Source organism: Spizellomyces punctatus (genome assembly GCF_000182565.1).
Source record: "Spizellomyces punctatus DAOM BR117 chromosome Unknown supercont1.2, whole genome shotgun sequence".
In the NCBI taxonomy this organism is placed as follows: Eukaryota; Fungi; Chytridiomycota; class Chytridiomycetes; order Spizellomycetales; family Spizellomycetaceae; genus Spizellomyces; species Spizellomyces punctatus.
Genome location: NW_015971538.1, coordinates 366,726 through 387,000, shown reverse-complemented (window position 1 = coordinate 387,000; position 20,275 = coordinate 366,726). Strand labels below are relative to the sequence as shown.

Genomic DNA, 20,275 nt, shown 5'->3' with positions numbered 1-20,275 from the left:
GCACTGCGAGATCACTCATTCAGCAACACATACTTGCCACATTTCAGTGTTGGCTCTTTTTAAATGGACCTTATCAAGGTGAGTGAGGGAGATAAACTGATATCTACTGACTGAAACTGACAGTGCTTGCCACCCGTTTAAGGCAGAACTTGAGAAGAAGAAAGCCGCACTAGCCCAGCTTGCCAACGGGAAAAAGTACATCAAGCGCGGCGAGCTTGAAAAGCGTCGAGAGGAAGAATATCGAGAGGAACAGAAACGATTAGAGAAGGAGCGCCTGGAAAAGCAAGCGAAACGTCTCGGAGAAGCTCCGAGTGGAAGTCGGAAGGGACTCAATTCACCCTCTCTAGGCAGCCCTTCAGGAACACCCGAAGCCCATACATCCGATGCCGACAGCCAGAAAGACAAAGCAGATGAGAACGATGAAGTAGACTATAACATTGCCGAAAGTGATTTGGTGCGTCGCTTCCGAGCACGAGATCAGCCAATTCGCTTGTTCGGGGAAACCGATAAGCAGCGAATTCGGCGATTACGGAAATTAGAGGCTAGCGAGGAAAGAACGGAGGGGCAGCGCAATGATTTCCGTGCTGCGATGGCGGCTACCGAACAGGAACTTGTTCTAGAGAACTTAAAGCGGAAAGCATCCGGGGGCGAAGGCGGAGAAGAGGAAGAAGACCAGTATCGAAAGAAACGAAAAGACCGAGATGTTGAACGAGAGATGGTCGACACTTCCATTATATCCCTTGAGCTTCTCCAATCGGATCGTGATAAAGCCTATAACTTGCTATCCATATATTTCAAACGACTGCTCAGGGAATGGGATAAGTCCTTAGACGCTCGGCCGGAAGACGTCAAACGAAGCGTACAAGGACGGCTTCAAGCCGCTATACAGGCGCAAACAGCAGAGTACATGAAGCCGTTCTTCAAACAACTTAAAAAGAGGGCACTCGAACCTGACGTGCTGGCACGCGTCTGTGAAATTGCCCAACTGATGCAGCAGCGGGAGTACCTTCAGGCCAATGATTCATATCTTCGCCTATCGATTGGCAATGCACCGTGGCCTATTGGAGTCACCATGGTTGGTAAGTATCTTCATTCGCTTCCTGGATGCCAGCAAACGCCAGAGTAGTTCCAGGTAACTAAGAGCGTTAACTCCTTCAGGTATCCACGAGCGTAGTGCTCGAGAGAAGATTTTCTCGTCGCAAGTTGCGCACGTACTGAATGACGAAGCACAGCGAAAGTGGATTCAATCCATTAAGCGCCTAATGACGTTTGCGCAAACTAAATGGCCGCCAGACGACCACGCAAAGATGATAGGCTAATGTACGGGTTTGTCAAAAAGTTTCATTATGTACAATCGAGTTATCTACTTGGTGGTTCCTATTTGTTACACGAGAGACAGCCCGCTGTCCCAGCTCTTAAATATTATGAACATCCCAAGGTGGCCATGAGGTTTCCTTGAACCTCAGGTGTCAAATGTCCAACGTGCTCAAATAGTGATTGACCCATCAATGAAAACAATCCTTTCAATAGTTTGGCGTTGGTGCTCCGGATATCGCCTTTTGCTTCCTGAAGGAAGCGCATTGTGATTGGAACGGCGTATTTGATGACAAGGCTCGGCTTGGAGGCGTAAACATTGTCAATAACCGCTGTGTACGAAAGAATGTATAGGACACGTTAGACTCCTGAGCGTCACTGCTCTTTGGGACTGCCAACTTACGGATCATTTGTTCAAGAAGCATCGGCTTGACTCGAGCATTGGATCCAAATTGCACAAAATTCGCAAGAGATTGCAGGATCAGTCCATTGTCTCCATTTGCAATTAGTGTATCCATGGCTTGCACTGTGGCGGTACGAATAACGGGACTGGCAGTCGCCATTTGGTTGGCCAATGTTTGGACTAACGTGTGGATGACGGGATCTAGACCAGTCTACAAAACGTATTAGCGATAGAAAGCATGCATGCGGAAGACTCAACAGCATCCTACCTTCAATGCAGGTATAAGCTCCTGCAAGCTTTGTAAACCCAATAATCCCACTTTGCTATTCCCGTCTCGGCATCTTTCCAGATAGTGGTCAAATAGCATTTGGATCCGCTGGCGGTCCATCATTTCTGATGGATACTCTTTGACAAATGCTATGACATCCATGACACCCTGATATCGCTTTCTCCAGTCTACGTCATAGCAGTTGTTAGCCCCACAGCAAACTCCAGAATTCAATACAGCGCATTCTCACCGTCTGCGACCATGTCTCTGTAAATACTGTTCAGACGGTCCATGTCCCGGACATCCGATTTCTCCCGAGGCTTCTTTACATTTCGTTTGCTTGGGGCTCGAACTAGTGCTCCTGTTACCGCAGATCTGGTGCTGACTAATAGACATTTCAATAAAATGGGTTCTGGATCATTTTGCGGAGAAAGACGCACCTGCGCTTTCCCGTCCCGTCGCGCTCTTCAATGCTTCGTGGACCTCATTTACTTGTTTTATGGTGAGTACCTTTTCCGTAACTTTATTGAAGTCAGGGAGTTGCGAAAGAAAGAGTAGCATTCGCTTGGCGGCATTCCTCGTGTCCGCCAATCCGTCACGCAAAAATTGCACCAGAGCAGTGAGAAGCTTTCCAGCCTCCCCATACGACTGAATGTAACGCGCGGCTTGGGCGTCAGACGTCCCTGTTACGACCCGGCCCATCAAAGACGCCACCCGCATCCTAACAGCCGGATTCTTGTGGTCTGCAAACAAAAGAAGCGATGCGACTGAGCGTGATGGATTTACGGCTTCACACATTGCTGACAGCGCTCGATCAGCTTCTTCAACAATGAAACCATTTCCTTCCCCAACTTTCTTTAACAATGACCCAACTGTCATGTCCAAATCTGCTTCCATGGTTTTGCCAAGATGCAGGTACATATCGTGAAGAAACGCAATTGCGTGCTTGCTCACGGAAGAGCGCAGGTTGTGCACCGTGGCGACAACTGCAAGGAGTAGTTCATGAAGATTTCCGTTGAACAAAGGAGGGCACTCCACGAGAATAATCCTCAGTTTTTCAACAGATTCAACTTTGACGGTCCAATCGGGGTTGTTCCGTAATTGCTGCAGCGCCAAACGGTAGTCTTGTTCAAAAGTTTTACTTGTTTTGGTGCGCTGTAAGCCTGGCGGTGCTGATGCTGGGGGCTCGTCCCGTGTCATGGCAGAAGTGTGAAATTTCTTCTGAGGTGAGGATGCTGCCCTTTGAGAGGAATCATGGGCAAAAGGACGAGACCCATTCTCGACTAGACCGTCTTTTTGAGTCTTAGACGATCCCTCAGAGGAAGGGTTACTGAAACGGCTCAAGCCGTTCGAGTTCTCAACAGTAGTTGACCGCTTACATGCGATATGATCGTCAGGGGATCTCCCACTCGGTTCGGATGTTTCGGCGGCAGGTGAAGCACCTTCCGCAGTGCCAAAAGTGGCGATTGATGCACGCTTTCCGGTGTTACTGGTATTACGATGTATTGCAGGTGGTTTGATCAGGTCGCGTGGTTGGCCGTCCCATTGAGAGTCGAGATCAGGGGTTGGCGCTGAGCTGAACGGCAGAGGAGACATGGTTGTAGGATGCGTCGTAAGTAATGTGATATCTGCTGCGCTAGAATCCCTTGAGGAGACATCGCTAAGCAACCACGGTGCACTCGGTGACCGTGGATGATCCCCGAGGGGATATTCTTTACCGTCGGTACGGAGATCATCCTCTGATTGGTTCCAGTAAGTGGTAAGCTTCGGTCGAACCCTTCGCAATCCAGCGAGAGTTGATTTACGGTGAGGCGACGGTTGGGTTTTGCTCGGATAGCTGTTCATTCGCACCGGTGCCTGAGCCTTGCCCTGTGTGGCTGCATCATCAAAAGACGCTGGGGATCCGTCACTTATGTGGTAATCATTTTTGATGTCATCGCTCGAAGGAAGGTGACCAGCTGTCTGTGAATCGGCTGTGGGTCCCTGCCCAAGGATCCTCTCAGAGTCCGAGAAACTTCGTACACGATGCCCATCTTGCGAAGCTTCGTTCTGAGATCTGTGCATATCTCCATGAAAGGAGTAGCGATATTTCGTACCAGAACGAGGTCTTTCCCAGGGCAATTTGATCGTTCGGGCGGTTTGTCCTCGGCTGTTGGTGCCCTCTTTCGGGGATTCTGTAGTTGCGCTCAGAGCCCTATCTAATGCTCGAATATGTCCCTGCAGTGCTTCCTCAAAATTGCCCGTTCTTTGGGCCAAAAGCGGACGCCCAGCCAAGGAAGGTGCTGATTTGGAATTCACCCGTGTTAGTGCCTTTCCGGTCGGACTTGTAGGGTGTTCTTTAGTTGGTGATGCCATCGGTTGGGGTGTAGTGACATTCGACCGTGAAATAATATGCTCCAGCGATCCTTCCGAGTTCAGAGTTGGCAAAGTTCGATCCATGAATCGCAGATCTAATAAATGCAATGTCTCCTCATCCAAACCAAATCCTCGCAAGATCTCTTGCATGCGGTTTGGAGATAGTGTGGCGGCAATCACTGAATATGCTTCGACTGTAACATATTTCACTTTTGCTTTTCCATCCTTCAGCGTTCCAAGCAGCTCTTTAATAATGCATGGGAAATCCCACTGCGCATCAGGAAAGGTCAGCAGAGCTGTTGTCACAATGTTTACGACCTCCTCGCGAACTTTTGGGCTGTCATGTTTCGCATACCGCAGGACGATTGTTAACACCGGCTCTGGCGCTGTCACATGCATGAGCTGTAGCACTAGCTTTGCAGCTGCTTGCCGGATGGCAACTTTTGTGTCCCCAAGGATCTGAATAAGGCATTGAACGGTCTTTTCTAGATTTGGACGTACTGCGGACCCCACTCTAGTTATCAGGTCGCTCAAAATTCGCAAGGTCGTCATGACGATCTTGAAATTGGCATCTCCCAAAAATGGGGCTAGGAAGTCAACAAAATCATCCAGGAAAGGAAGTAAAGGAACGACGTCGTCAGCAGCAAGGATGCATCGGTGCAAGTTCTCGATCGCCATTGACCGCCGTCGCCAGTCTACTTCTGTGTGAAGCCCCTGCACTATGACGACTGGGATTAGTCCAAAGACGACGTCGGTGTCCGCAAGTTGCGGCTCCACTGCCACAACTCGATTTTTTGCAGAATGAGGTGGGGAAGGGAGGAGTGCTGTTTCCTGGAATTGACTGTTGCGTGATGGTGTTCGGGCAGGTTCGGATAAAGTGCGTGGGGGCAAACATTTTGGGCGCTCAGGAGAAGCTCTTGGTCCTGCGTCAACCCCTCCAACTCTGTTCGTGTCGCCCGCCTCACCGTGCACTAGAATCTTATCCTGGTACTGCCTAAATAGCTGCCTGGACAACCCAGGAAGTCTATTGATTATGTCCATGAACACCGCGTCTCCAATCGTCAGGCCAATGTGCCTCAAGACCAGGATGGCTCCTTTAATAACAACATCCGAAACATCCCTCAATCGATTTACCAGTGCTCCAATCAAGGGCTGCCAGTTAAGGCCTGGTATATTAGTAGGTATAAGCATGGGTATCGCAGCTGCAGCTTCTTTTCGTACGCGCCAATCTTCGCTCTCGAGCCCGTAATGCGCCAACGCCTCCAGCATGTTTTCAACGCTGCTAGTGTGCTCTAGGTAGACTTTCAAGACTTGCAAGGCCAACCGTCGGTGTTGTAATTTTATATCACCCAAGCAATTTATGAGGACTGGAATAACAGCATATTCCAGGACACTTTCGCAACCTCGCAAATTGGTTGGAATAAAGTCCAGGAGAAACTGAAAACTCTCAATCGCAATCTTTGGATTGCTATCGCAAAGTGTCCATGCAATAGTGGAGAGCAATTCCGTCGATGCGGCATTATGTGCCCACTTTGAACCCGATGTTTTAATATCTGCCCGCAACGTCTCCAATGCACTGAGTCGAGCAATCGCATTTTGGCTTGTACAAGCCAAAATCAGCTCGTTATCGTCCATGGGTTATCTGCCAAACTGGTCCAACCAGCTGCATCCTCGCCCTGGAGAACAACCCCGACCTATCGTAATGACGGGAATGGGTCGGTGTCGGAGAAGCTTAGCTAAGTGTGAGTAGCTGTTGCCTAGTATCAAATCGGAAGCAAGAGCATAATGTTGCCGGGATCGTCGGTGCTGCGGACATATTTATCGCTATTAAACGAAGATCCGTGCGGGCCAAAAAGCGGCTTTGGGGGACCCTTCAGTCCAAGTCGCGTTCTCCCCGCTCATTCAACAGTTTTTTTGGTGGCATCTGACGCGATCTTGCAGAGAATGGCATTAAATACCATTATAGACGAGGCGGAGAAAGGTAATGGCCTGTTCAAAGTAGAGGACGTTGAGAACTCTGTGTGTCAACGGCCGCTTATTGTCACAGCTCTCCTCATTCCGCGTCATTTCTTTCCGACCAGCGTTCCCACCAGAAGTTCTCGCCATCGATGCCCGCTACTTTCACAAACACGTTCAGCACCTTCCAGTACATTACACAAGTATCGACACGAGCAGGTAAACCTTTCTTGCACCTCCACTCACTGGCTGGCTGTCTCATACCAACGGTTTCTGCCAAAAAAGAATGTCAGTCGCGTACTTTTGCCTTGGTGCTCTAGATATATTAGGCATTCTCCATACGTTAACGACAGAGGAAGAACGTGCTGGGTGGATAGAGTGGATATATGCGCAACAAATTCATCCTCAGACAATAGACAAAGGTTCATCTTGGATCGTTTGACTCTAGGTTAGAGGTAGCCCGTATTGATGTGTAGAAAAAGCAGGAGCGCCGTCACCACATTGTGGATTTAGAGGGGGACCATTTGCGGGAGCGCCGTACTCTTCTCATTCGGTGAGTGAAGCAACGGGGTATGTGCGCCGATTCATTCAGAGTGCCGCCTACCGTATAAATGTTGTCGATCACGCTCATCTCATGTTTTTCCGTCGGTGGGTTCAGAGCATCCCTTGCAACGACTTTGACAGCGCCCATATCACCATGACATATACTGCCCTTGCCTGCTTGATCATCCTTGGAGACGATCTCTCACGGGTGAACCGGGATGCAATCACCGCATCCCTTCGACAACTTCAGCAGGAAAATGGAAGGTGCATGATCTCCACATTTCGCGTAGCATCTACGCTCAAACGTGTTTTACTGACTTCAACCACGCCATCAGCTTTTGCCCAAACTGGGGAAGCGATGAATGTGACATGCGCTTCCTTTATTGTGCATGTACCATAAGTTTTATGCTGAATGACTGGCGGGGTGTGGACGTTGATCGTGCACTGGCGTTTATTCGAAATAGCCAAACGTACGAGTACGCATTTGGTCAAGGCCCAGGACAGGAGGCTCATGGTAGCTACATGCATGCAACATAAAAGCCAATACAGGATGACTAACGATCTATAATCAGGGGGCTCAACGTATTGCGCCGTGGCGTCTTTAAGCTTGATGAACCGTTTGGACGAGCTGAAGGGTCGGGATCAACTGATATATTGGTTGCTTACCCGGCAAGTGGACGGGTTCAACGGGAGACCGAACAAACCTACAGATACGTGCTATTCGTTCTGGATTGGCGCCTCCCTTGACGTACGTAGCTTTCGCTTAACGTTGCACAAGATTGGTTCCTGATTCATCCTACCTCTGTAGCTCCTCGGTGTATACCATCTCGTCGACACGGACACATTGAAAAAATTCCTCAAAAGCACACATACAAAATACGGCGGATTTGGGAAAGGTCCTGGTGACTATCCAGGTTTGTCTCTCGTGTACCTTCTCTCATTCCGTCTGTCAATCAAACTCACAATGCATATGATAGATCTTTTGCATTCGTACATGGGATTATCTGGGCTAGCAATAACAAAAGGCGTTCCGGGGCTCGCGGAGCTCCATACTGGCTTGGGTTTGACCGCACGGTCAATGAAGCACTTGAATGAAAAAACCGTTCTTTCGAATACACGGGCGATGTAGAGACTTGTATATTTCTTCTACGGGCAGTGTGTGGAATGAGACCAGAATAATGGCGCCGGACCGGTACCTTACGCCATCACCTCGCTATGTAGTCTTCATACCTGGACGTTGCTACATTGTGCCTTATGTTCAGCTCTATTTCCTATGAAGCTATGTTTATGTGACTGCTATATATGTGTCTAGATGATTAGCGATTGAAAGGGGTCTTGTGTCCAAACTGTAAAAGAATACACTGGTTTGTCTGGCGTCGTTTCTGGACGTGCAGGATGTTTCTGTGAATCATGAACCTACCGAGGAAAGGATGCCAAACGCACTTCTCACTCCAAATTGGAGGTAATTCGTCACCTCCGAGGCCGTCCGTCCTATGAATGCCACATCCTGCAACCGCCGATCAAGAAACTTCCATGTTTCCTCAAAGTCTGGCGATCGATCTTGCGTCATGTAGAGCTCTGCGCGAAAGTTGGGTCACTTAGATATTGCCTGTTCTCGCAATTCTGTGTGATTGAGGCTTACCAGTCGATGTATACACCCCGGCTAACAACGTCCGTTTGCTGTACCAATTCATCTACATGCACAAAGATTTGTATGAGAAAAGGAACGATCACAATGGGCGTGCAGATACTCACATCCACGGACCGGTCCCCAGCAAGATACCACATGTCGTCTACCAATTCTCCCAGATTTCCGAGAGACATAGGTACATTTTGAGGTTGACCCATCAGAGCTAGCGCCTGCATTGGGTAGAGAGCGTAAGACGGTTGTAAGGTGGACATGGGGACGGACAAAATACACACCTCGGGCCATCGAGATATGTACGGACCAGTCAACTTTAGTCTGGTTATGCAAGCTGTCCGAATCTTCGCGGTGATTTTCATGCTGTACATTAGCATGAGACACATAATAAGTATCATGAAGCAAAGGGTTTATCGTCCAATCGGAATAATCACCTCTCCAAATCCAGCTTCTCCATTTCAGCCTTCATCTCACGTTTGCTCTTTTTTAGGAAGTAGTCTATCAGATCCACCCCACCCCTTGGAAACAGTCCGTGCAATACGGACGGATATCCCAAGTCTGAAGCACCGGCTCCGAGAGCTTGTACTGTCCACCCATGCTGAGGGACATGTTTCAACGAGGCCTCGAGGATATGCGTAGCTGTAACACTGCGTAAAGTCAGATGAAGGTTCGAGAAAAGGAAAGGTGTAGGGCGACGTACTCGGTTTGAGAAGATACAGCTTGTTCCTCGTTTTGTAGGTTGACATCGTACGAAATCGCGGCACGTTTGCTGGTTGCATCCGGTCCTGAGGAGTTGTGACGAACTGTCTGGATACGATGGACTCGGCATGTGACGGCGTGAGGAATATGTGATGTAGCAACAATCGAGACTGGCGCTCTTCCTAGAGCCCGAGTGGCAGACCGGCGTATAGCTAGCATGACGATGGAAGTGGTTCGTGCGGGAATGGGATGGGACTCGGCATCTTGAGCGCTAGTGTGCCCGTGCCATCGAGATGTTGCCATACCAACGGCTCAATAATGTAAGTGCGAAATGATATTTGTCTATTTAACGCCTAGGTTTCCCTCCACCGGCACCTTTTTTTGCAGCGGTCTTCTTTGCAGGTCCCCCTTTCTTATCCTCAGCCTGTTTATAGTAGGCTAATCAATGAAATAGTCACACGCTTTCCTTTTGCACAGGCCACCCACCTTTCGTTTACCCACACCCGAATTTGGCAACACTTTGAAAAAACCGTCTAGTCGTCCTTGGGTCGCGGTTTTTTGCAGCTTGGCCAGCTTTTTTACTGCAGTGCGTACCCTCTCCTCACTTGTGAGAGAAGGAAATATACTTAGCGGAATGCAGGGCATTTCGAGAATCGGAGGGCATCCAATGAACCTACTTGAAATTCTTCTCCTTAACCATGAAATCTACTATACCCTCCTCATCAGGTTCATCCCATTTCAGCTAATCGGGAAAAAAGGGTATTTGAACCTGGATTCAAATAACAGAGCCGAAAACGAGACCAACCTCAATATCAACCGGATCCACCACATCCGGCTTCTTAAACAGCTCTCGCGCTTCTTTATATGGCCAGTCTTCTGAAATATTATACTTTTTGGGGTCCAACTTTTCCAAAACCTTTTCTAGTGATCCGCATTCTTTCATCAATGTGACCGCACGATGAGGTCCGATACCTCGAATAGAATCGCAGTAATCACATCCGAGTAGGATACACAAGTCAATGAACTGCGGCGGCCACAGCGTCTCAGTTTATATGGACGAGACCGTGAACACACACGACTCAGCTGTCGCACCTGGTCCATGGTCATGTCAAGGCCAGCCAACGCTTTATCCAAATGAATTTCTGAAATCGGCATCTTCCTAGCTTCGCTAAAGGTCAAATGTCGCAATAGAATTGGTGTGCCAAATGTAAGGGTATCCATATCCTCCGAGCCCGCTGCAAAGACCTAAGTCCTACGTGAGATTTACAGCATAGGAACCGCTAGAGGAAAGGGAATGGGAATGCTACTCACTTTTCCAGCCCTAGCAAGGGCCGCGCATTGTGCTTCCGCCTCGCAGGGTGCCTATTGATAGCATTGGATAATCGACACCTTTTTGTAAAGTGTGACTAGCTGCATATACCTCAATATATGGTACCCCCATGAGCCTTAAAAGCTTTCTGCACTCCTCATTATGCTCTTTTGTCACCTTCACTGTCCGTCTGCTGAATTTGTCAAAGTTCTCCGTGTCGCCTTAGAGGAAGATTCCCACGTCAAAATCGGTATTTGCAATATTTTGACATGGCATAAATCCCACCTGCTTCCGTAGCAGCGTCCGCTTGAGCTTGGGCTTCTGCACGACGTTCACCACGTTTTTTCAACTATAACCCAATTCCAGAAGCTATCAATCTCCTGTTGGAGCTCTGAGGAGGATGATTACGGACGTACCTCGTCCGACTTGAGCGTTGGAGGCTTCCCATCAAAGACATACACTGGTTTGATTCCATTCTCCACCATCCGAATAGTACGATAAAAGATCCCCATCAAATGACTTGTAGTCTCTCCTGCCTCGTTTGTCAGTTGCATTCCGTCCGTTTGCCGAACCGCGATCAGGAATTGGTATATGGACATGGAAGCATCGATCGCAACCTTTCTTCCAAAGTAGTTTTTAATGTCATTCTCTTTGATTGCGCCTGGGGCGTGATCCCCTATGACTTTGGTTAAGCCTGAATGCGCACCGGTTAGCCTTTAGCTACGTTACATGACGGTTCTCGCTATGCAAACACACCCGAAATTCCCATTTTGACAAAGGTGGAAGAGAACCAGCGCGGACGATTGGCAGAGGGGAATACAACTTTGGAAATCCTACAGCTCCGCAAATTCGTAGCCCTTAAGAGACTTGGCATGAGCAGCAATAAAGAAGCAGAAGCGGCCGTAAGATCCCCTTCACTTGAACGTGTAGATCATGCGAGCAGAATCACGGATCATGGATAACCGTGAAACCAGGGCTTGATAAAGCTAGCACTATGCGTACTATCACAAGGATGAACGCCTACCTCCTTGGATACGGGCAATGGTCAATTGGATAAACATGCAGAATTAAGCATCAGTTGAGTTTTGGCAACTGTCTCCAGTAAGGTCACACACGCTGTTGCTATGACGGCACCGTTGTGGTCTAATGCTCCATTCTTTTGCAAGTTGGAACTGTTTTCCTGTTTCTTTGCTAGTTTGAGCAATTTCACAGCTTGAGACTCGTTGTCAGGAAGCCATGTTGCTGCATCCCATTCTCCGTTGGCATAAAAGTATCTACTCGTCAATGACTGCGTCGGTGAAAAGGACGAACGAAATTGGCAGATGCTCATTATTGCTTTCAGCTTGAGTTCCACTTGGAACGTGCCTTGAAATGCTGCGACTCGTAGATTGCTGGCCATCCCAACGTTTTCACCGCGGTCGTTGGGGGGATGGAGCGCTCCGTGTGGTTGATAGATCACGTGGATATTATTTAATTTAAGAATTGGGAAATTAATTTCTTCATTTTGTTTATCCGAACTTTTTTGAATTCTATTTTTGGATCTGCACGCAGTTGGCTGCAACAAAAAAAAAAAGAGTAAAAAATGATACCCGCAGCCAGACGATCGAGTTTGCCTCTGCCGTCCATCGCGGCCCGTCGCCCTACCAATGTCCCTTCTTCCGTTCCCCCCACAGGCAACGATCCGATCCATCTCCGACATTGCTCCTTACATTGCAATTTTATCCAACATCCAATCCCGCTTCATCCCTGCATGTACGATAAACGATACAGACTCTGGATATGGCGACGGGGAACCGGTAGATGACGGCCGTATCGAGCATCAGATTGCTGTGGAAGGTATCAAAAAGTGGCTATTCAGGCGGATGGAGGAGTTGGAGACACTGCATGTGGAAAAAGAGGAAGAAAGTAAATGCATTGTTGAGGCGCTCGAGCGGACAGCAGGGGTATTGGAAGAGTGGTTGAATGACAAGCCGTCGGATGACGTTTCGCCGTGCGAGTCAGATATAGAATCATGGTCATTTACTCATGCCACCTTGAAACTGTCTGAACCAAGCGCAAGCCGAACAGGTTCAGACGTCGAGATCGGGACCCAAATATGGAATGCTGGCCTTGTCCTGTCTCGTCTGATTGACGCATCTCACTTGTTTCCGCCCTATCCTACCAACATCCTTGAGCTTGGCTGCGGGACGGGGTTGACCTCGATTCTAGCCGCCATGGTTTTACCACCTACTACCCACATTACTGCGACAGATTTTCATCCGATTATCCTTGAAACAGCACTTAAAAATGCTCGTCTCAACAACGTCGAAGAGCGTGTCTCCTTTCAAGTATTAGACTGGAACAACCCACCTACCCACAGTCAATTCATCAGCACGGTTCTTGCCGCGGATGTTATCTATGCCCCAGAGCACGCTCGCATTCTTCCCAAAGTGATACACACCATTTTTGTCAACTCTCTTTCAGCGGAACCCAAACAGGCGGTCATTGTCAACCGAATTAGACCGCAGTTTTTTTCTGCGATAAGTGATTTCGAAAAGAATATGGAGGCGTTTGGATTCGTGGGCACTTGGGTTTGGGCTGATGAGCTTTTGGACAAGGTTGAAAAGCAGAGGTATAGGGTGTACAGGTTTGCATGGAAAGATGCAAGCGAACTACCGTCGCGCTGAGCTCTTCGTTACAATCTTGGATACCTTTAATGCTTTGTGAATTTGGATATATATATATATGTTAGATTGGACATTAGTCTCTTTAAACAATTGATAGAAAAGATGATATCTTTAACCAGGAATATTAAAAACCAGTCTATTTGATTGCGCTCTAGATACTTTGCGCTTCACATTCTCTATGAAGCGATCTCATTTTATTTTGCACCCAAGAACTAGCTCACAACCGTCTCATTCTATATCACACGACTTCATCGCCAATCACCGTAGCATGAGCCATCTCTTTTTGTTTTCCCTCGTTATTCCGATACATGGCGACCCACCCAGACGCTATGGGAGCGCCAATTAGGATCGCACTGACCATACCCGCAAACACAATGTGAGCATAGGCAAAGTCTGGTTCAGATTCGAGGTGGTAGGTTTGAATCAGTGTCAGCGGTGTGCTACTCAATGCCGCCTATGGGAAGCAAGCAATATTGTCAATGCCGCTGCAGGCAATAACGAAGCCGTCTGCGCAGGGGTTTACCTGTACGCTAGCCTTTCCCGTCCACACCCCAGACAAGAACGTTGCTTCATCTTTATCCAGTCCGCCCCACCGTGCTGCTACATATGCTGTCGAGAGTTTGATGCATATGGAGCATGCCACACAGGTGAGAGACAGGACAAGTGTGGGCGTATCGAACGAGGCGAGAGAAATGGATGCACCAATGACAGGAAAGAGAAATGGTTCTGCGCAATACCAGACTGTTTTTAACCTGAGGGAAGAGCATGAGATGCGTTGCAAAGCATTGTTTCGGAAGAGCACGCCCAACATACCGTTTGTCAGCCCTTTCCACATCCCCCTTGCTCCATACGTTGCCAGCGACGGCCCAAGCGCAGATGGTCCCACACGTAGCAGCCCCCGGAAACCGCCAGGCCTTGGCTCCCATCATCCAAGCTGTAGAAAGGCAAAACAGGATCACGTCCCTTCCGATCCACTTTTTGAGTGACCAGGCCAATACGCCCAAAATTGCTCCCACGCTCACGCCCATTCCCACCTCCAAGAGCCCTCTCACGACCCACCATCGCCCAATGCCACGCCCCTCTAGCACACCTTCCACAACCGCAACAGCAACTCCAAATGCGGTTGTCGCAATTAAAACATCCACTCCAGTCGCCGCCAACAGAATCCTGACAGTCCTATTTGATTTCCATCGAGCATCACCCCCGTCTACAAGACCCAACAGCAGGGGAACAACGACACCAGGGCTCACACTAGCGACGCCCGTCCCAAGTATGAAAGCCCATTCCCAGGGTAAACCAAACACTCCATGTGAAAGTATGCTCAACCATCCTGCTTCGACAATCACAGGTAGAACTCCGACAGCCAGCGTGGCACGTACATGAGAGATAAATGTCGATAATGAAATTGCCAATCCAGCTCTTGAAACTACCGTTGATAGAGCAAAAGAAAAGAATGCTTTTGCGATTTGATGTGGTGGGTTTCCAACCCAATTAGGAAGGAGGTTGCGGAGAACTAGACCCGTTAGCAGCATGGCAAGCAGTGGGTAAGGTGTCAATGGTCGGACCAAACCACCCAATAGGACTGGAAGGAACAGTGATAGGATTTGGGACGGTGGAAGAGGGATGGCCAATGCAAGGCGAGACCAGAACATGACGTATATGATGAGGACTGTAAGGGCCGCAAGGAGTTTTGCCTTTATCTACGTTATGCAAAGAGGTGAGGAGGTCTAGATTAACTAGAGTTTCCACATAACCAAAACTCACTTGGAAGCTTCTCGTTCGCTCATCCGCCCCGTCATCTCCCATGACAGCAGTCTTGAGAACACCTTCTGCCGCATTGGCAGCCGGTCGAATGGGATACTTGATGCGTACATCTCGTGGAATCGCCATCATTGTCGCTTCCCCTTTTTTACCAAGCTGGTCGAGCATGGTAAAAGATGCGCTACGGGGTGGTGTGAGACCCTGAGTATGGTCGGTCGTGTTGAACGATGCGCTGCGGGGCGGCATGCGGCCCTGGGTAACTGGTCAGTATGTTGCGGTCAAAGACATGCCAACTTGACGATCCAGCGGTCTTGTAAGTAGGCCACGCGTATGTAAGCCGAACGCGACCTTGCCACGTGCGCGCAGTAGCCGCAGGCCAGGCCAATGTCTTTTGAATTGGCATACTGTGCGCACCAAAAGGTATAGAGTTTGGCAGCCCTTTTCCTCACATATGTGGTCAACCTTCCAGTGGTTCATGGTTTGCAACTGCGTTTAGGCATCAATGTATTCTTTTCAAGAGGGTGCGGCCACACTTTGGTTTGATCGACTACTTGTGTAGTTTTTGTGAGGTTGCCAACATTTTATCTTTACCCGTCGGCACCATATCTTGGCCGTGACTCGGTTGCTTGTTCATGCTATCTCTCATATATGTACGTTTTTCATGTACAATTTTTGTTTCTGTTTTCCGTCTGTACATTGTTTAGTGTAGAGGTGACAGAAACTGGCACTAGCTACTACACCAGGGAATAAACCGGCGACAACCGGTTCGGAAAAGGTAACTAACTACTACTAGGCAATTATACACGCAATACGTAACGGTTGTTCTAACCGGATAACTGCCCACCACTACACGTGGTCCCTACTAGGCCTTGATCCAGAACTCTTGATGGCATTGAAGCCAGACTCTTGCATCCAGGAGCGAATCGACTGGGCAGCGTCACAAGCTGGTGGATTTTCAGTGACAAGGCTTGGAGACTAAAAAAAACTTGCATGTCAGCGAGGTGACCCGATGACAAGAAATGCAAGAAATGCCATCAATACATACCAACCAAGCTCAACTAATGTGGCAGTATAATAGTAGGCTTTGTTATCGGATCCGATTGGTTGCCGCTGGTTCTGATCACGGTTGCTGTCGGGCGGTCGAGGTCCTCGACACCACCACATCAGCGTTCTCATGGTTGACCGAGTCGCGATGAGGTTGTGTGGGTCGCAATGAGCGTTGCGCAGATGCTTCGAGTCGAGGATGGGTAAAGAGGAAAGAGGGAAAAGGCCCCCCTTTTATAGACCTTTGGCATGCGCCTCACCGCAGTTTAAAAAAAAAACATTACAATACATGCCACACCAATCTGAGCGATAGAGGGGGGTTCTGATTATGCGATATGATTAACCGGATTAATCCGGATAATAATGCGTCCTAGTGCCATTTTCAATCGCCTCCACACTATGTTCTGGGGATAGGCAGGGTATATCCTTTTTTTTCAATGTCAAAATATTTCTCCAATACCGTGGCATAATGCAGTGTCACAGCGGGAATATTGCTCAATGAAACTTTAACCTTCTTAACGCGTCCAAGTGACTCGGGCTCCCCGCCCTTTCTTTTGCTTATTGGCTCACCGCAAATGATGGCATTCGTTTTGACTGTCCAGATGGGGGGCAGTGGACTTTGCAAGCAAAAAAAAGAGTCGCCGGCCCCATATCCTGCTGCAGTTGCACTCTGCTTGTTCGGTTGCTGCAATGGCAACTGGAGCTTGCAAAGTCATATCCCAGTTGTCTTACGTAATCAATCCAATCATTCGCCGATAACCTTACAGGCGGCAATGGTAAACACACCCTGAATTACCATAAAGTTCTTCACACAGTCCGTGACGCGCCTCTTTTGGTTGCAGCTTGACCCTGCGCCTCACGTCGAGTTTGTATATATTGTTACCATATATAGAAGGTCGCGCCCACTTGCTTGAGTTATGGATACAACTCCCTTCTGAATAGAGTTTCTGTTGTTGTCCCCATATCAACAGGAGAAATCCACACGGCTTTTCCCCCCTCCCGCCCTCGTCCTTTTGATTTTGGCCTGGCTGGTTTTTTTTCTTGGTTGGGCTGCATTTCGTATTTTGAGGTTTTCTTCATCATCAGCATCACTTTGCAAGGCAACTCTTGTTCTACTAGTCTACGTACGGTGTGTGTAGTGGCAGGGTACATTGGGTCTTTCCATACAAGACACACAAAAGAGAGGAACTAGGAGAATTCGGGTTTCAACTTGTTTTGGCAATCAACCTCGCATTCTACCCATTCCCGCGATTTACTCCCACCGCTCGTTTAGCGCCGCATTTAACAACAGCCTTTGAGGACTCTTTTGACAAACGACGGTATCACCTTTTCGCCTTTGTGGAGCATCATCAACAATATCGGCTACATATAAGGTGTGCCTATGCCAGCGACCGACGTAAAGTGTCTCATGTCTGACAATGAATGTCATTTGCACTCTTTTTGTCGGCACAGGCACTTTTCCTCTCCTACTCGCTTTTGCCGTCTCGGCGGCTTATTCTTCGCTGAAAGGTGCTTTTGCGCAGTCTCATTTTGCATGCTGGGAATTCACACCTGCGCCACCGTTTAGTCCTGCTTGCTTGGCACAGTGGCTAATTCCTATAATTTTTGCCGGTAACCAGCCGTCCATCTGTTGCATGAGTGAGCGATTCCACAGGAATTGAAATTCTTGTCAACGAACTTGTCTAAAATGACAATGGAGAGTTTTCACGGTTTTGTAAACTCGCCGAACGACGCTCTACTCTTGTTTGAGGCTTGTCGTCTCCAGCGCCTCAAAAGAGTTCAAAGAAGATTGTCAGAGTCCGAGCGTCTTGCATATGTTCGATCTGGTTCAGTCTTTGTCTGGGACGAAGAAGAAAGTGGAATTAAAAGGTGTGTTATGGGCACATTTCCCACGTTCACCGTGCTGAATTTATCTCAATCAAAATTTTTATCAATCAGATGGACTGATGGAAAGCATTGGTCACCGAGCCGTATCAACGGCAGTTTCTTGATATACCGTGAAGTGGAAGCCCGGAAGCATAAAATGCCCGGTGCGGCAGAAGAAAAAGTAGAGTACGTCATCAAAGAGGATGGTTTGACCAAAAAGGCCATCTCCATCACCACATCCGATGGTCGGAAACAGCATTTGGTCTCGTACTACACTCGAGAGGAGCTGCAAACAAAGAAACTCGAAAGTCCTGCCGAGCTGCCCATGTTTGCTGATGTGGTTATTTCTACCGATATATACCCAGAGTTCATGCCTGAACACCCGCAATCTTCCGCCTCATCGATACGATCCTCCGTCTCGTCCTTTAGTGCCGCTTCGCTAGCATCGCAGTCCAGCTCGGAATTCCGTCCAACATACGTCCCCATTTCCAAGCACCGACCTCGGCATCATCGGGATGCCTCGCCATATCGTTATGAAACAGCCCAGAATAAGCGCTCCTATGATGACTTCCCGAGACCGTCCCATGATTCTGGCAAGCAGATGAGCATTTATTCCATCAGCTCCATGGACGACGGGCGCTCATATCGATCATATGACACACGGTCCTACGATAATCAGTCGATATTGTCGATGGACAATCAGTCAATTAGATCTTTTGGCAGTTCAGGGAGACCGGATGAAGGCGAGCGATCGGACACCTTAAACGACAACATCCATAAGGGATACCAGGTAGTCATGCCTGGTGTGCAGCAGGATGCAAATATATTTCCGTCCCAAAGTCCCAACATGTCCGGTACGTCCCACGGAAGTGCAAATTTAAATCGTGCACACAGCGGATCTCCTCGGGCATCACCACCACAATTACATCGGTCTCCATCCATTATATCGGCCTTTTCCGTCATGACTGCACCTCCTGATATTGACAGACAAGCACGACCTCAAAACACAACGCCCCTGAGAGCACCAAGTGTCAGGTCCTTGCCGATCGGGCTCATCGACGGAGCTGCCCGAAGCGGTAGTCCTCGTGAAGGACTTGTTCTGCCTCCACCCAAACCCGATCACTCTCACGGACATCACCACTTTTCCCCTTCTCATGATTCCACCAATTCCGCTACCTCTGCCCCCGTTTCCAAATTACCGCCAATGTTCCTCGCACATTCAAATTGGACGCCGGACACGGATTATTCCCGACGAGCTGGAAGTCTGGAAGGTGTTGTTGGGGCAGCTGCATCCAATGGAAAGTCGTACTCTGCAGGATCATCTCCAAAGATAGATACGATGGACATGGACTGGGAACCTGGTGGCTCCGCAAATACGAGCGGAGATCCAATGACCGGCGTGGAGACCACGCGACATGGTTTCTAACGGGTTCACACATTTCCTGTTTTATGTGCATGGTGCATGGTGCATGGTGAGGAAAAAGATATTGTCTATAATGAAGGAGGAGTATACGAGGAGGACATCTTGCCCTAGTAATTATGATTGGGCTCGAGAGTGAAGGCACAGGTGTCTGGATGGATCATGGAAAGGGATTTTTGGCTGGCACAATGTGATTGCGTATATTACCCTCCATATCGTTGCGTTTAGTGTGCGATATATATTTTTTTCTGTTTTATTTTTTTTGTGGAGGTGGGCGAGGAATCTAATTGTATTGTAGGAAGTCTGGGTGAGCGACCCAAAACAGGGATTATCTGTAATTATATGTTGATGCTCTTTGAATTTGCCGTCATCACCACGTTGCCAACCGTTTATATGCGACAAGAATCTTTGCAAAAAAGCCGTCTCCCAATGCATTGTGGCACTCTATTGCTCAGAGTATAATCAAACATCTAAAGGACCTCCGAGTCGTTTGCAGAAGGCTGTTGAAATTTCTTTTTTTTCATTTCTTTGCGATATTAGAAAGAGTGGCCATTGTACGATAACTTTTGTTGCAATGTCACAGGATTTCTTTAAAGGCGTGGCGATTTTTAATCTCTTATTGCTTACCACGAATTCATTCAATTTTACATAATCCATAACTAAGCCTTGATTAGGCGTTAGCTAGGTTATAAACTTTGCCCGAACAGGCCGTGGCTCCCGAATTTTATTTTTTATTTATTCAACGACGAGAAATCTGGGTGGGGAGAGTAAAAGGTTTTCTTTTTGGTGGTGGACGTCATTGGGAAAGCATCCGTTTGGGGAATGGATCTGAACGGTCAGAAAAGAGGGTTAGCGTGAGTTCGTGGATAGGGTGGGGTGGAGGGTGAGGATTTTAGCAGAGTAGAGGATTTTATAAAATGGACAAGAGTCTGGTGGGCACCCCGATGGTTTTTCTTACTTTAAAACAAGAACTTTTGAATTTTAGACTTTTCTCCAAGTTATTCTTTTAGGGCCCCTTTTAGCTACTCT

General features: G+C 48.3%; 9 protein-coding genes across 9 annotated transcripts in view; 5 read left to right on the top strand and 4 right to left on the bottom strand.

Annotated features, from left to right (window-relative positions):
* The first annotated feature begins 14 nt into the window (after nucleotides 1–14).
* On the top strand, nucleotides 15–1,520 carry SPPG_01010 (mRNA splicing protein PRP18). The gene is made up of 3 exons (XM_016749335.1): nucleotides 15–78; nucleotides 143–1,079; nucleotides 1,159–1,520. The coding sequence occupies exons 1-3, from the start codon at nucleotides 64–66 to the stop codon at nucleotides 1,317–1,319; spliced, it is 1,113 nt and encodes a 370-aa protein (XP_016611568.1). The 5' UTR covers nucleotides 15–63; the 3' UTR covers nucleotides 1,320–1,520.
* Nucleotides 1,314–6,253, bottom strand: SPPG_01009 (uncharacterized protein). Its single transcript, XM_016749334.1, has 5 exons — nucleotides 2,426–6,253; nucleotides 2,236–2,370; nucleotides 1,986–2,173; nucleotides 1,718–1,928; nucleotides 1,314–1,646 (listed from the first exon to the last, which is right to left on the bottom strand). Exons 1-5 carry the CDS (start codon nucleotides 5,973–5,975, stop codon nucleotides 1,423–1,425), a joined length of 4,308 nt encoding a protein of 1,435 aa, XP_016611567.1. The 5' UTR covers nucleotides 5,976–6,253; the 3' UTR covers nucleotides 1,314–1,422.
* Nucleotides 6,092–8,217, top strand: SPPG_01008 (uncharacterized protein). Its single transcript, XM_016749333.1, has 9 exons — nucleotides 6,092–6,321; nucleotides 6,422–6,515; nucleotides 6,582–6,718; nucleotides 6,779–6,849; nucleotides 6,955–7,103; nucleotides 7,175–7,353; nucleotides 7,412–7,587; nucleotides 7,648–7,753; nucleotides 7,817–8,217. The coding sequence occupies exons 1-9, from the start codon at nucleotides 6,126–6,128 to the stop codon at nucleotides 7,966–7,968; spliced, it is 1,260 nt and encodes a 419-aa protein (XP_016611566.1). The 5' UTR covers nucleotides 6,092–6,125; the 3' UTR covers nucleotides 7,969–8,217.
* Nucleotides 8,156–9,399, bottom strand: SPPG_01007 (rpsU-divergently transcribed protein; the record flags this gene model as incomplete). Its single annotated transcript, XM_016749332.1, has 7 exons — nucleotides 8,156–8,185; nucleotides 8,260–8,417; nucleotides 8,482–8,533; nucleotides 8,595–8,699; nucleotides 8,763–8,844; nucleotides 8,916–9,128; nucleotides 9,182–9,399. The coding sequence occupies 7 exons, from the start codon at nucleotides 9,397–9,399 to the stop codon at nucleotides 8,156–8,158; spliced, it is 858 nt and encodes a 285-aa protein (XP_016611565.1).
* Nucleotides 9,400–9,526: 127 nt separating this feature from the next.
* On the bottom strand, nucleotides 9,527–11,258 carry SPPG_01006 (multifunctional nuclease RAD27; the record flags this gene model as incomplete). Its single annotated transcript, XM_016749331.1, has 10 exons — nucleotides 9,527–9,604; nucleotides 9,667–9,784; nucleotides 9,858–9,922; nucleotides 9,986–10,204; nucleotides 10,273–10,425; nucleotides 10,492–10,542; nucleotides 10,601–10,710; nucleotides 10,775–10,838; nucleotides 10,906–11,183; nucleotides 11,246–11,258. The coding sequence occupies 10 exons, from the start codon at nucleotides 11,256–11,258 to the stop codon at nucleotides 9,527–9,529; spliced, it is 1,149 nt and encodes a 382-aa protein (XP_016611564.1).
* Nucleotides 11,259–12,048: 790 nt separating this feature from the next.
* Nucleotides 12,049–13,310, top strand: SPPG_01005 (uncharacterized protein). Its single transcript, XM_016749330.1, has one exon. The coding sequence runs from the start codon at nucleotides 12,136–12,138 to the stop codon at nucleotides 13,153–13,155; it is 1,020 nt and encodes a 339-aa protein (XP_016611563.1). The 5' UTR covers nucleotides 12,049–12,135; the 3' UTR covers nucleotides 13,156–13,310.
* Nucleotides 13,287–15,210, bottom strand: SPPG_01004 (uncharacterized protein). Its single transcript, XM_016749329.1, has 4 exons — nucleotides 14,920–15,210; nucleotides 13,969–14,855; nucleotides 13,679–13,907; nucleotides 13,287–13,609 (listed from the first exon to the last, which is right to left on the bottom strand). The coding sequence occupies exons 1-4, from the start codon at nucleotides 15,160–15,162 to the stop codon at nucleotides 13,394–13,396; spliced, it is 1,575 nt and encodes a 524-aa protein (XP_016611562.1). The 5' UTR covers nucleotides 15,163–15,210; the 3' UTR covers nucleotides 13,287–13,393.
* A 1,773-nt stretch (nucleotides 15,211–16,983) lies between these two features.
* SPPG_01003 (uncharacterized protein) lies at nucleotides 16,984–19,637 on the top strand. The gene is made up of 4 exons (XM_016749328.1): nucleotides 16,984–17,333; nucleotides 17,413–17,469; nucleotides 17,580–17,829; nucleotides 17,899–19,637. Exons 3-4 carry the CDS (start codon nucleotides 17,648–17,650, stop codon nucleotides 19,250–19,252), a joined length of 1,536 nt encoding a protein of 511 aa, XP_016611561.1. The 5' UTR covers nucleotides 16,984–17,333; nucleotides 17,413–17,469; nucleotides 17,580–17,647; the 3' UTR covers nucleotides 19,253–19,637.
* A 526-nt stretch (nucleotides 19,638–20,163) lies between these two features.
* Nucleotides 20,164–20,275, top strand: part of SPPG_01002 (uncharacterized protein) — a gene marked incomplete at both ends in the record, with an annotated part of 2,047 nt that continues 1,935 nt past the window's right edge. The window contains one exon of the mRNA XM_016749327.1: nucleotides 20,164–20,178. Within this exon, the coding sequence (XP_016611560.1) occupies nucleotides 20,164–20,178 (15 nt within the window). The remainder of the gene's footprint in view (nucleotides 20,179–20,275) is intronic.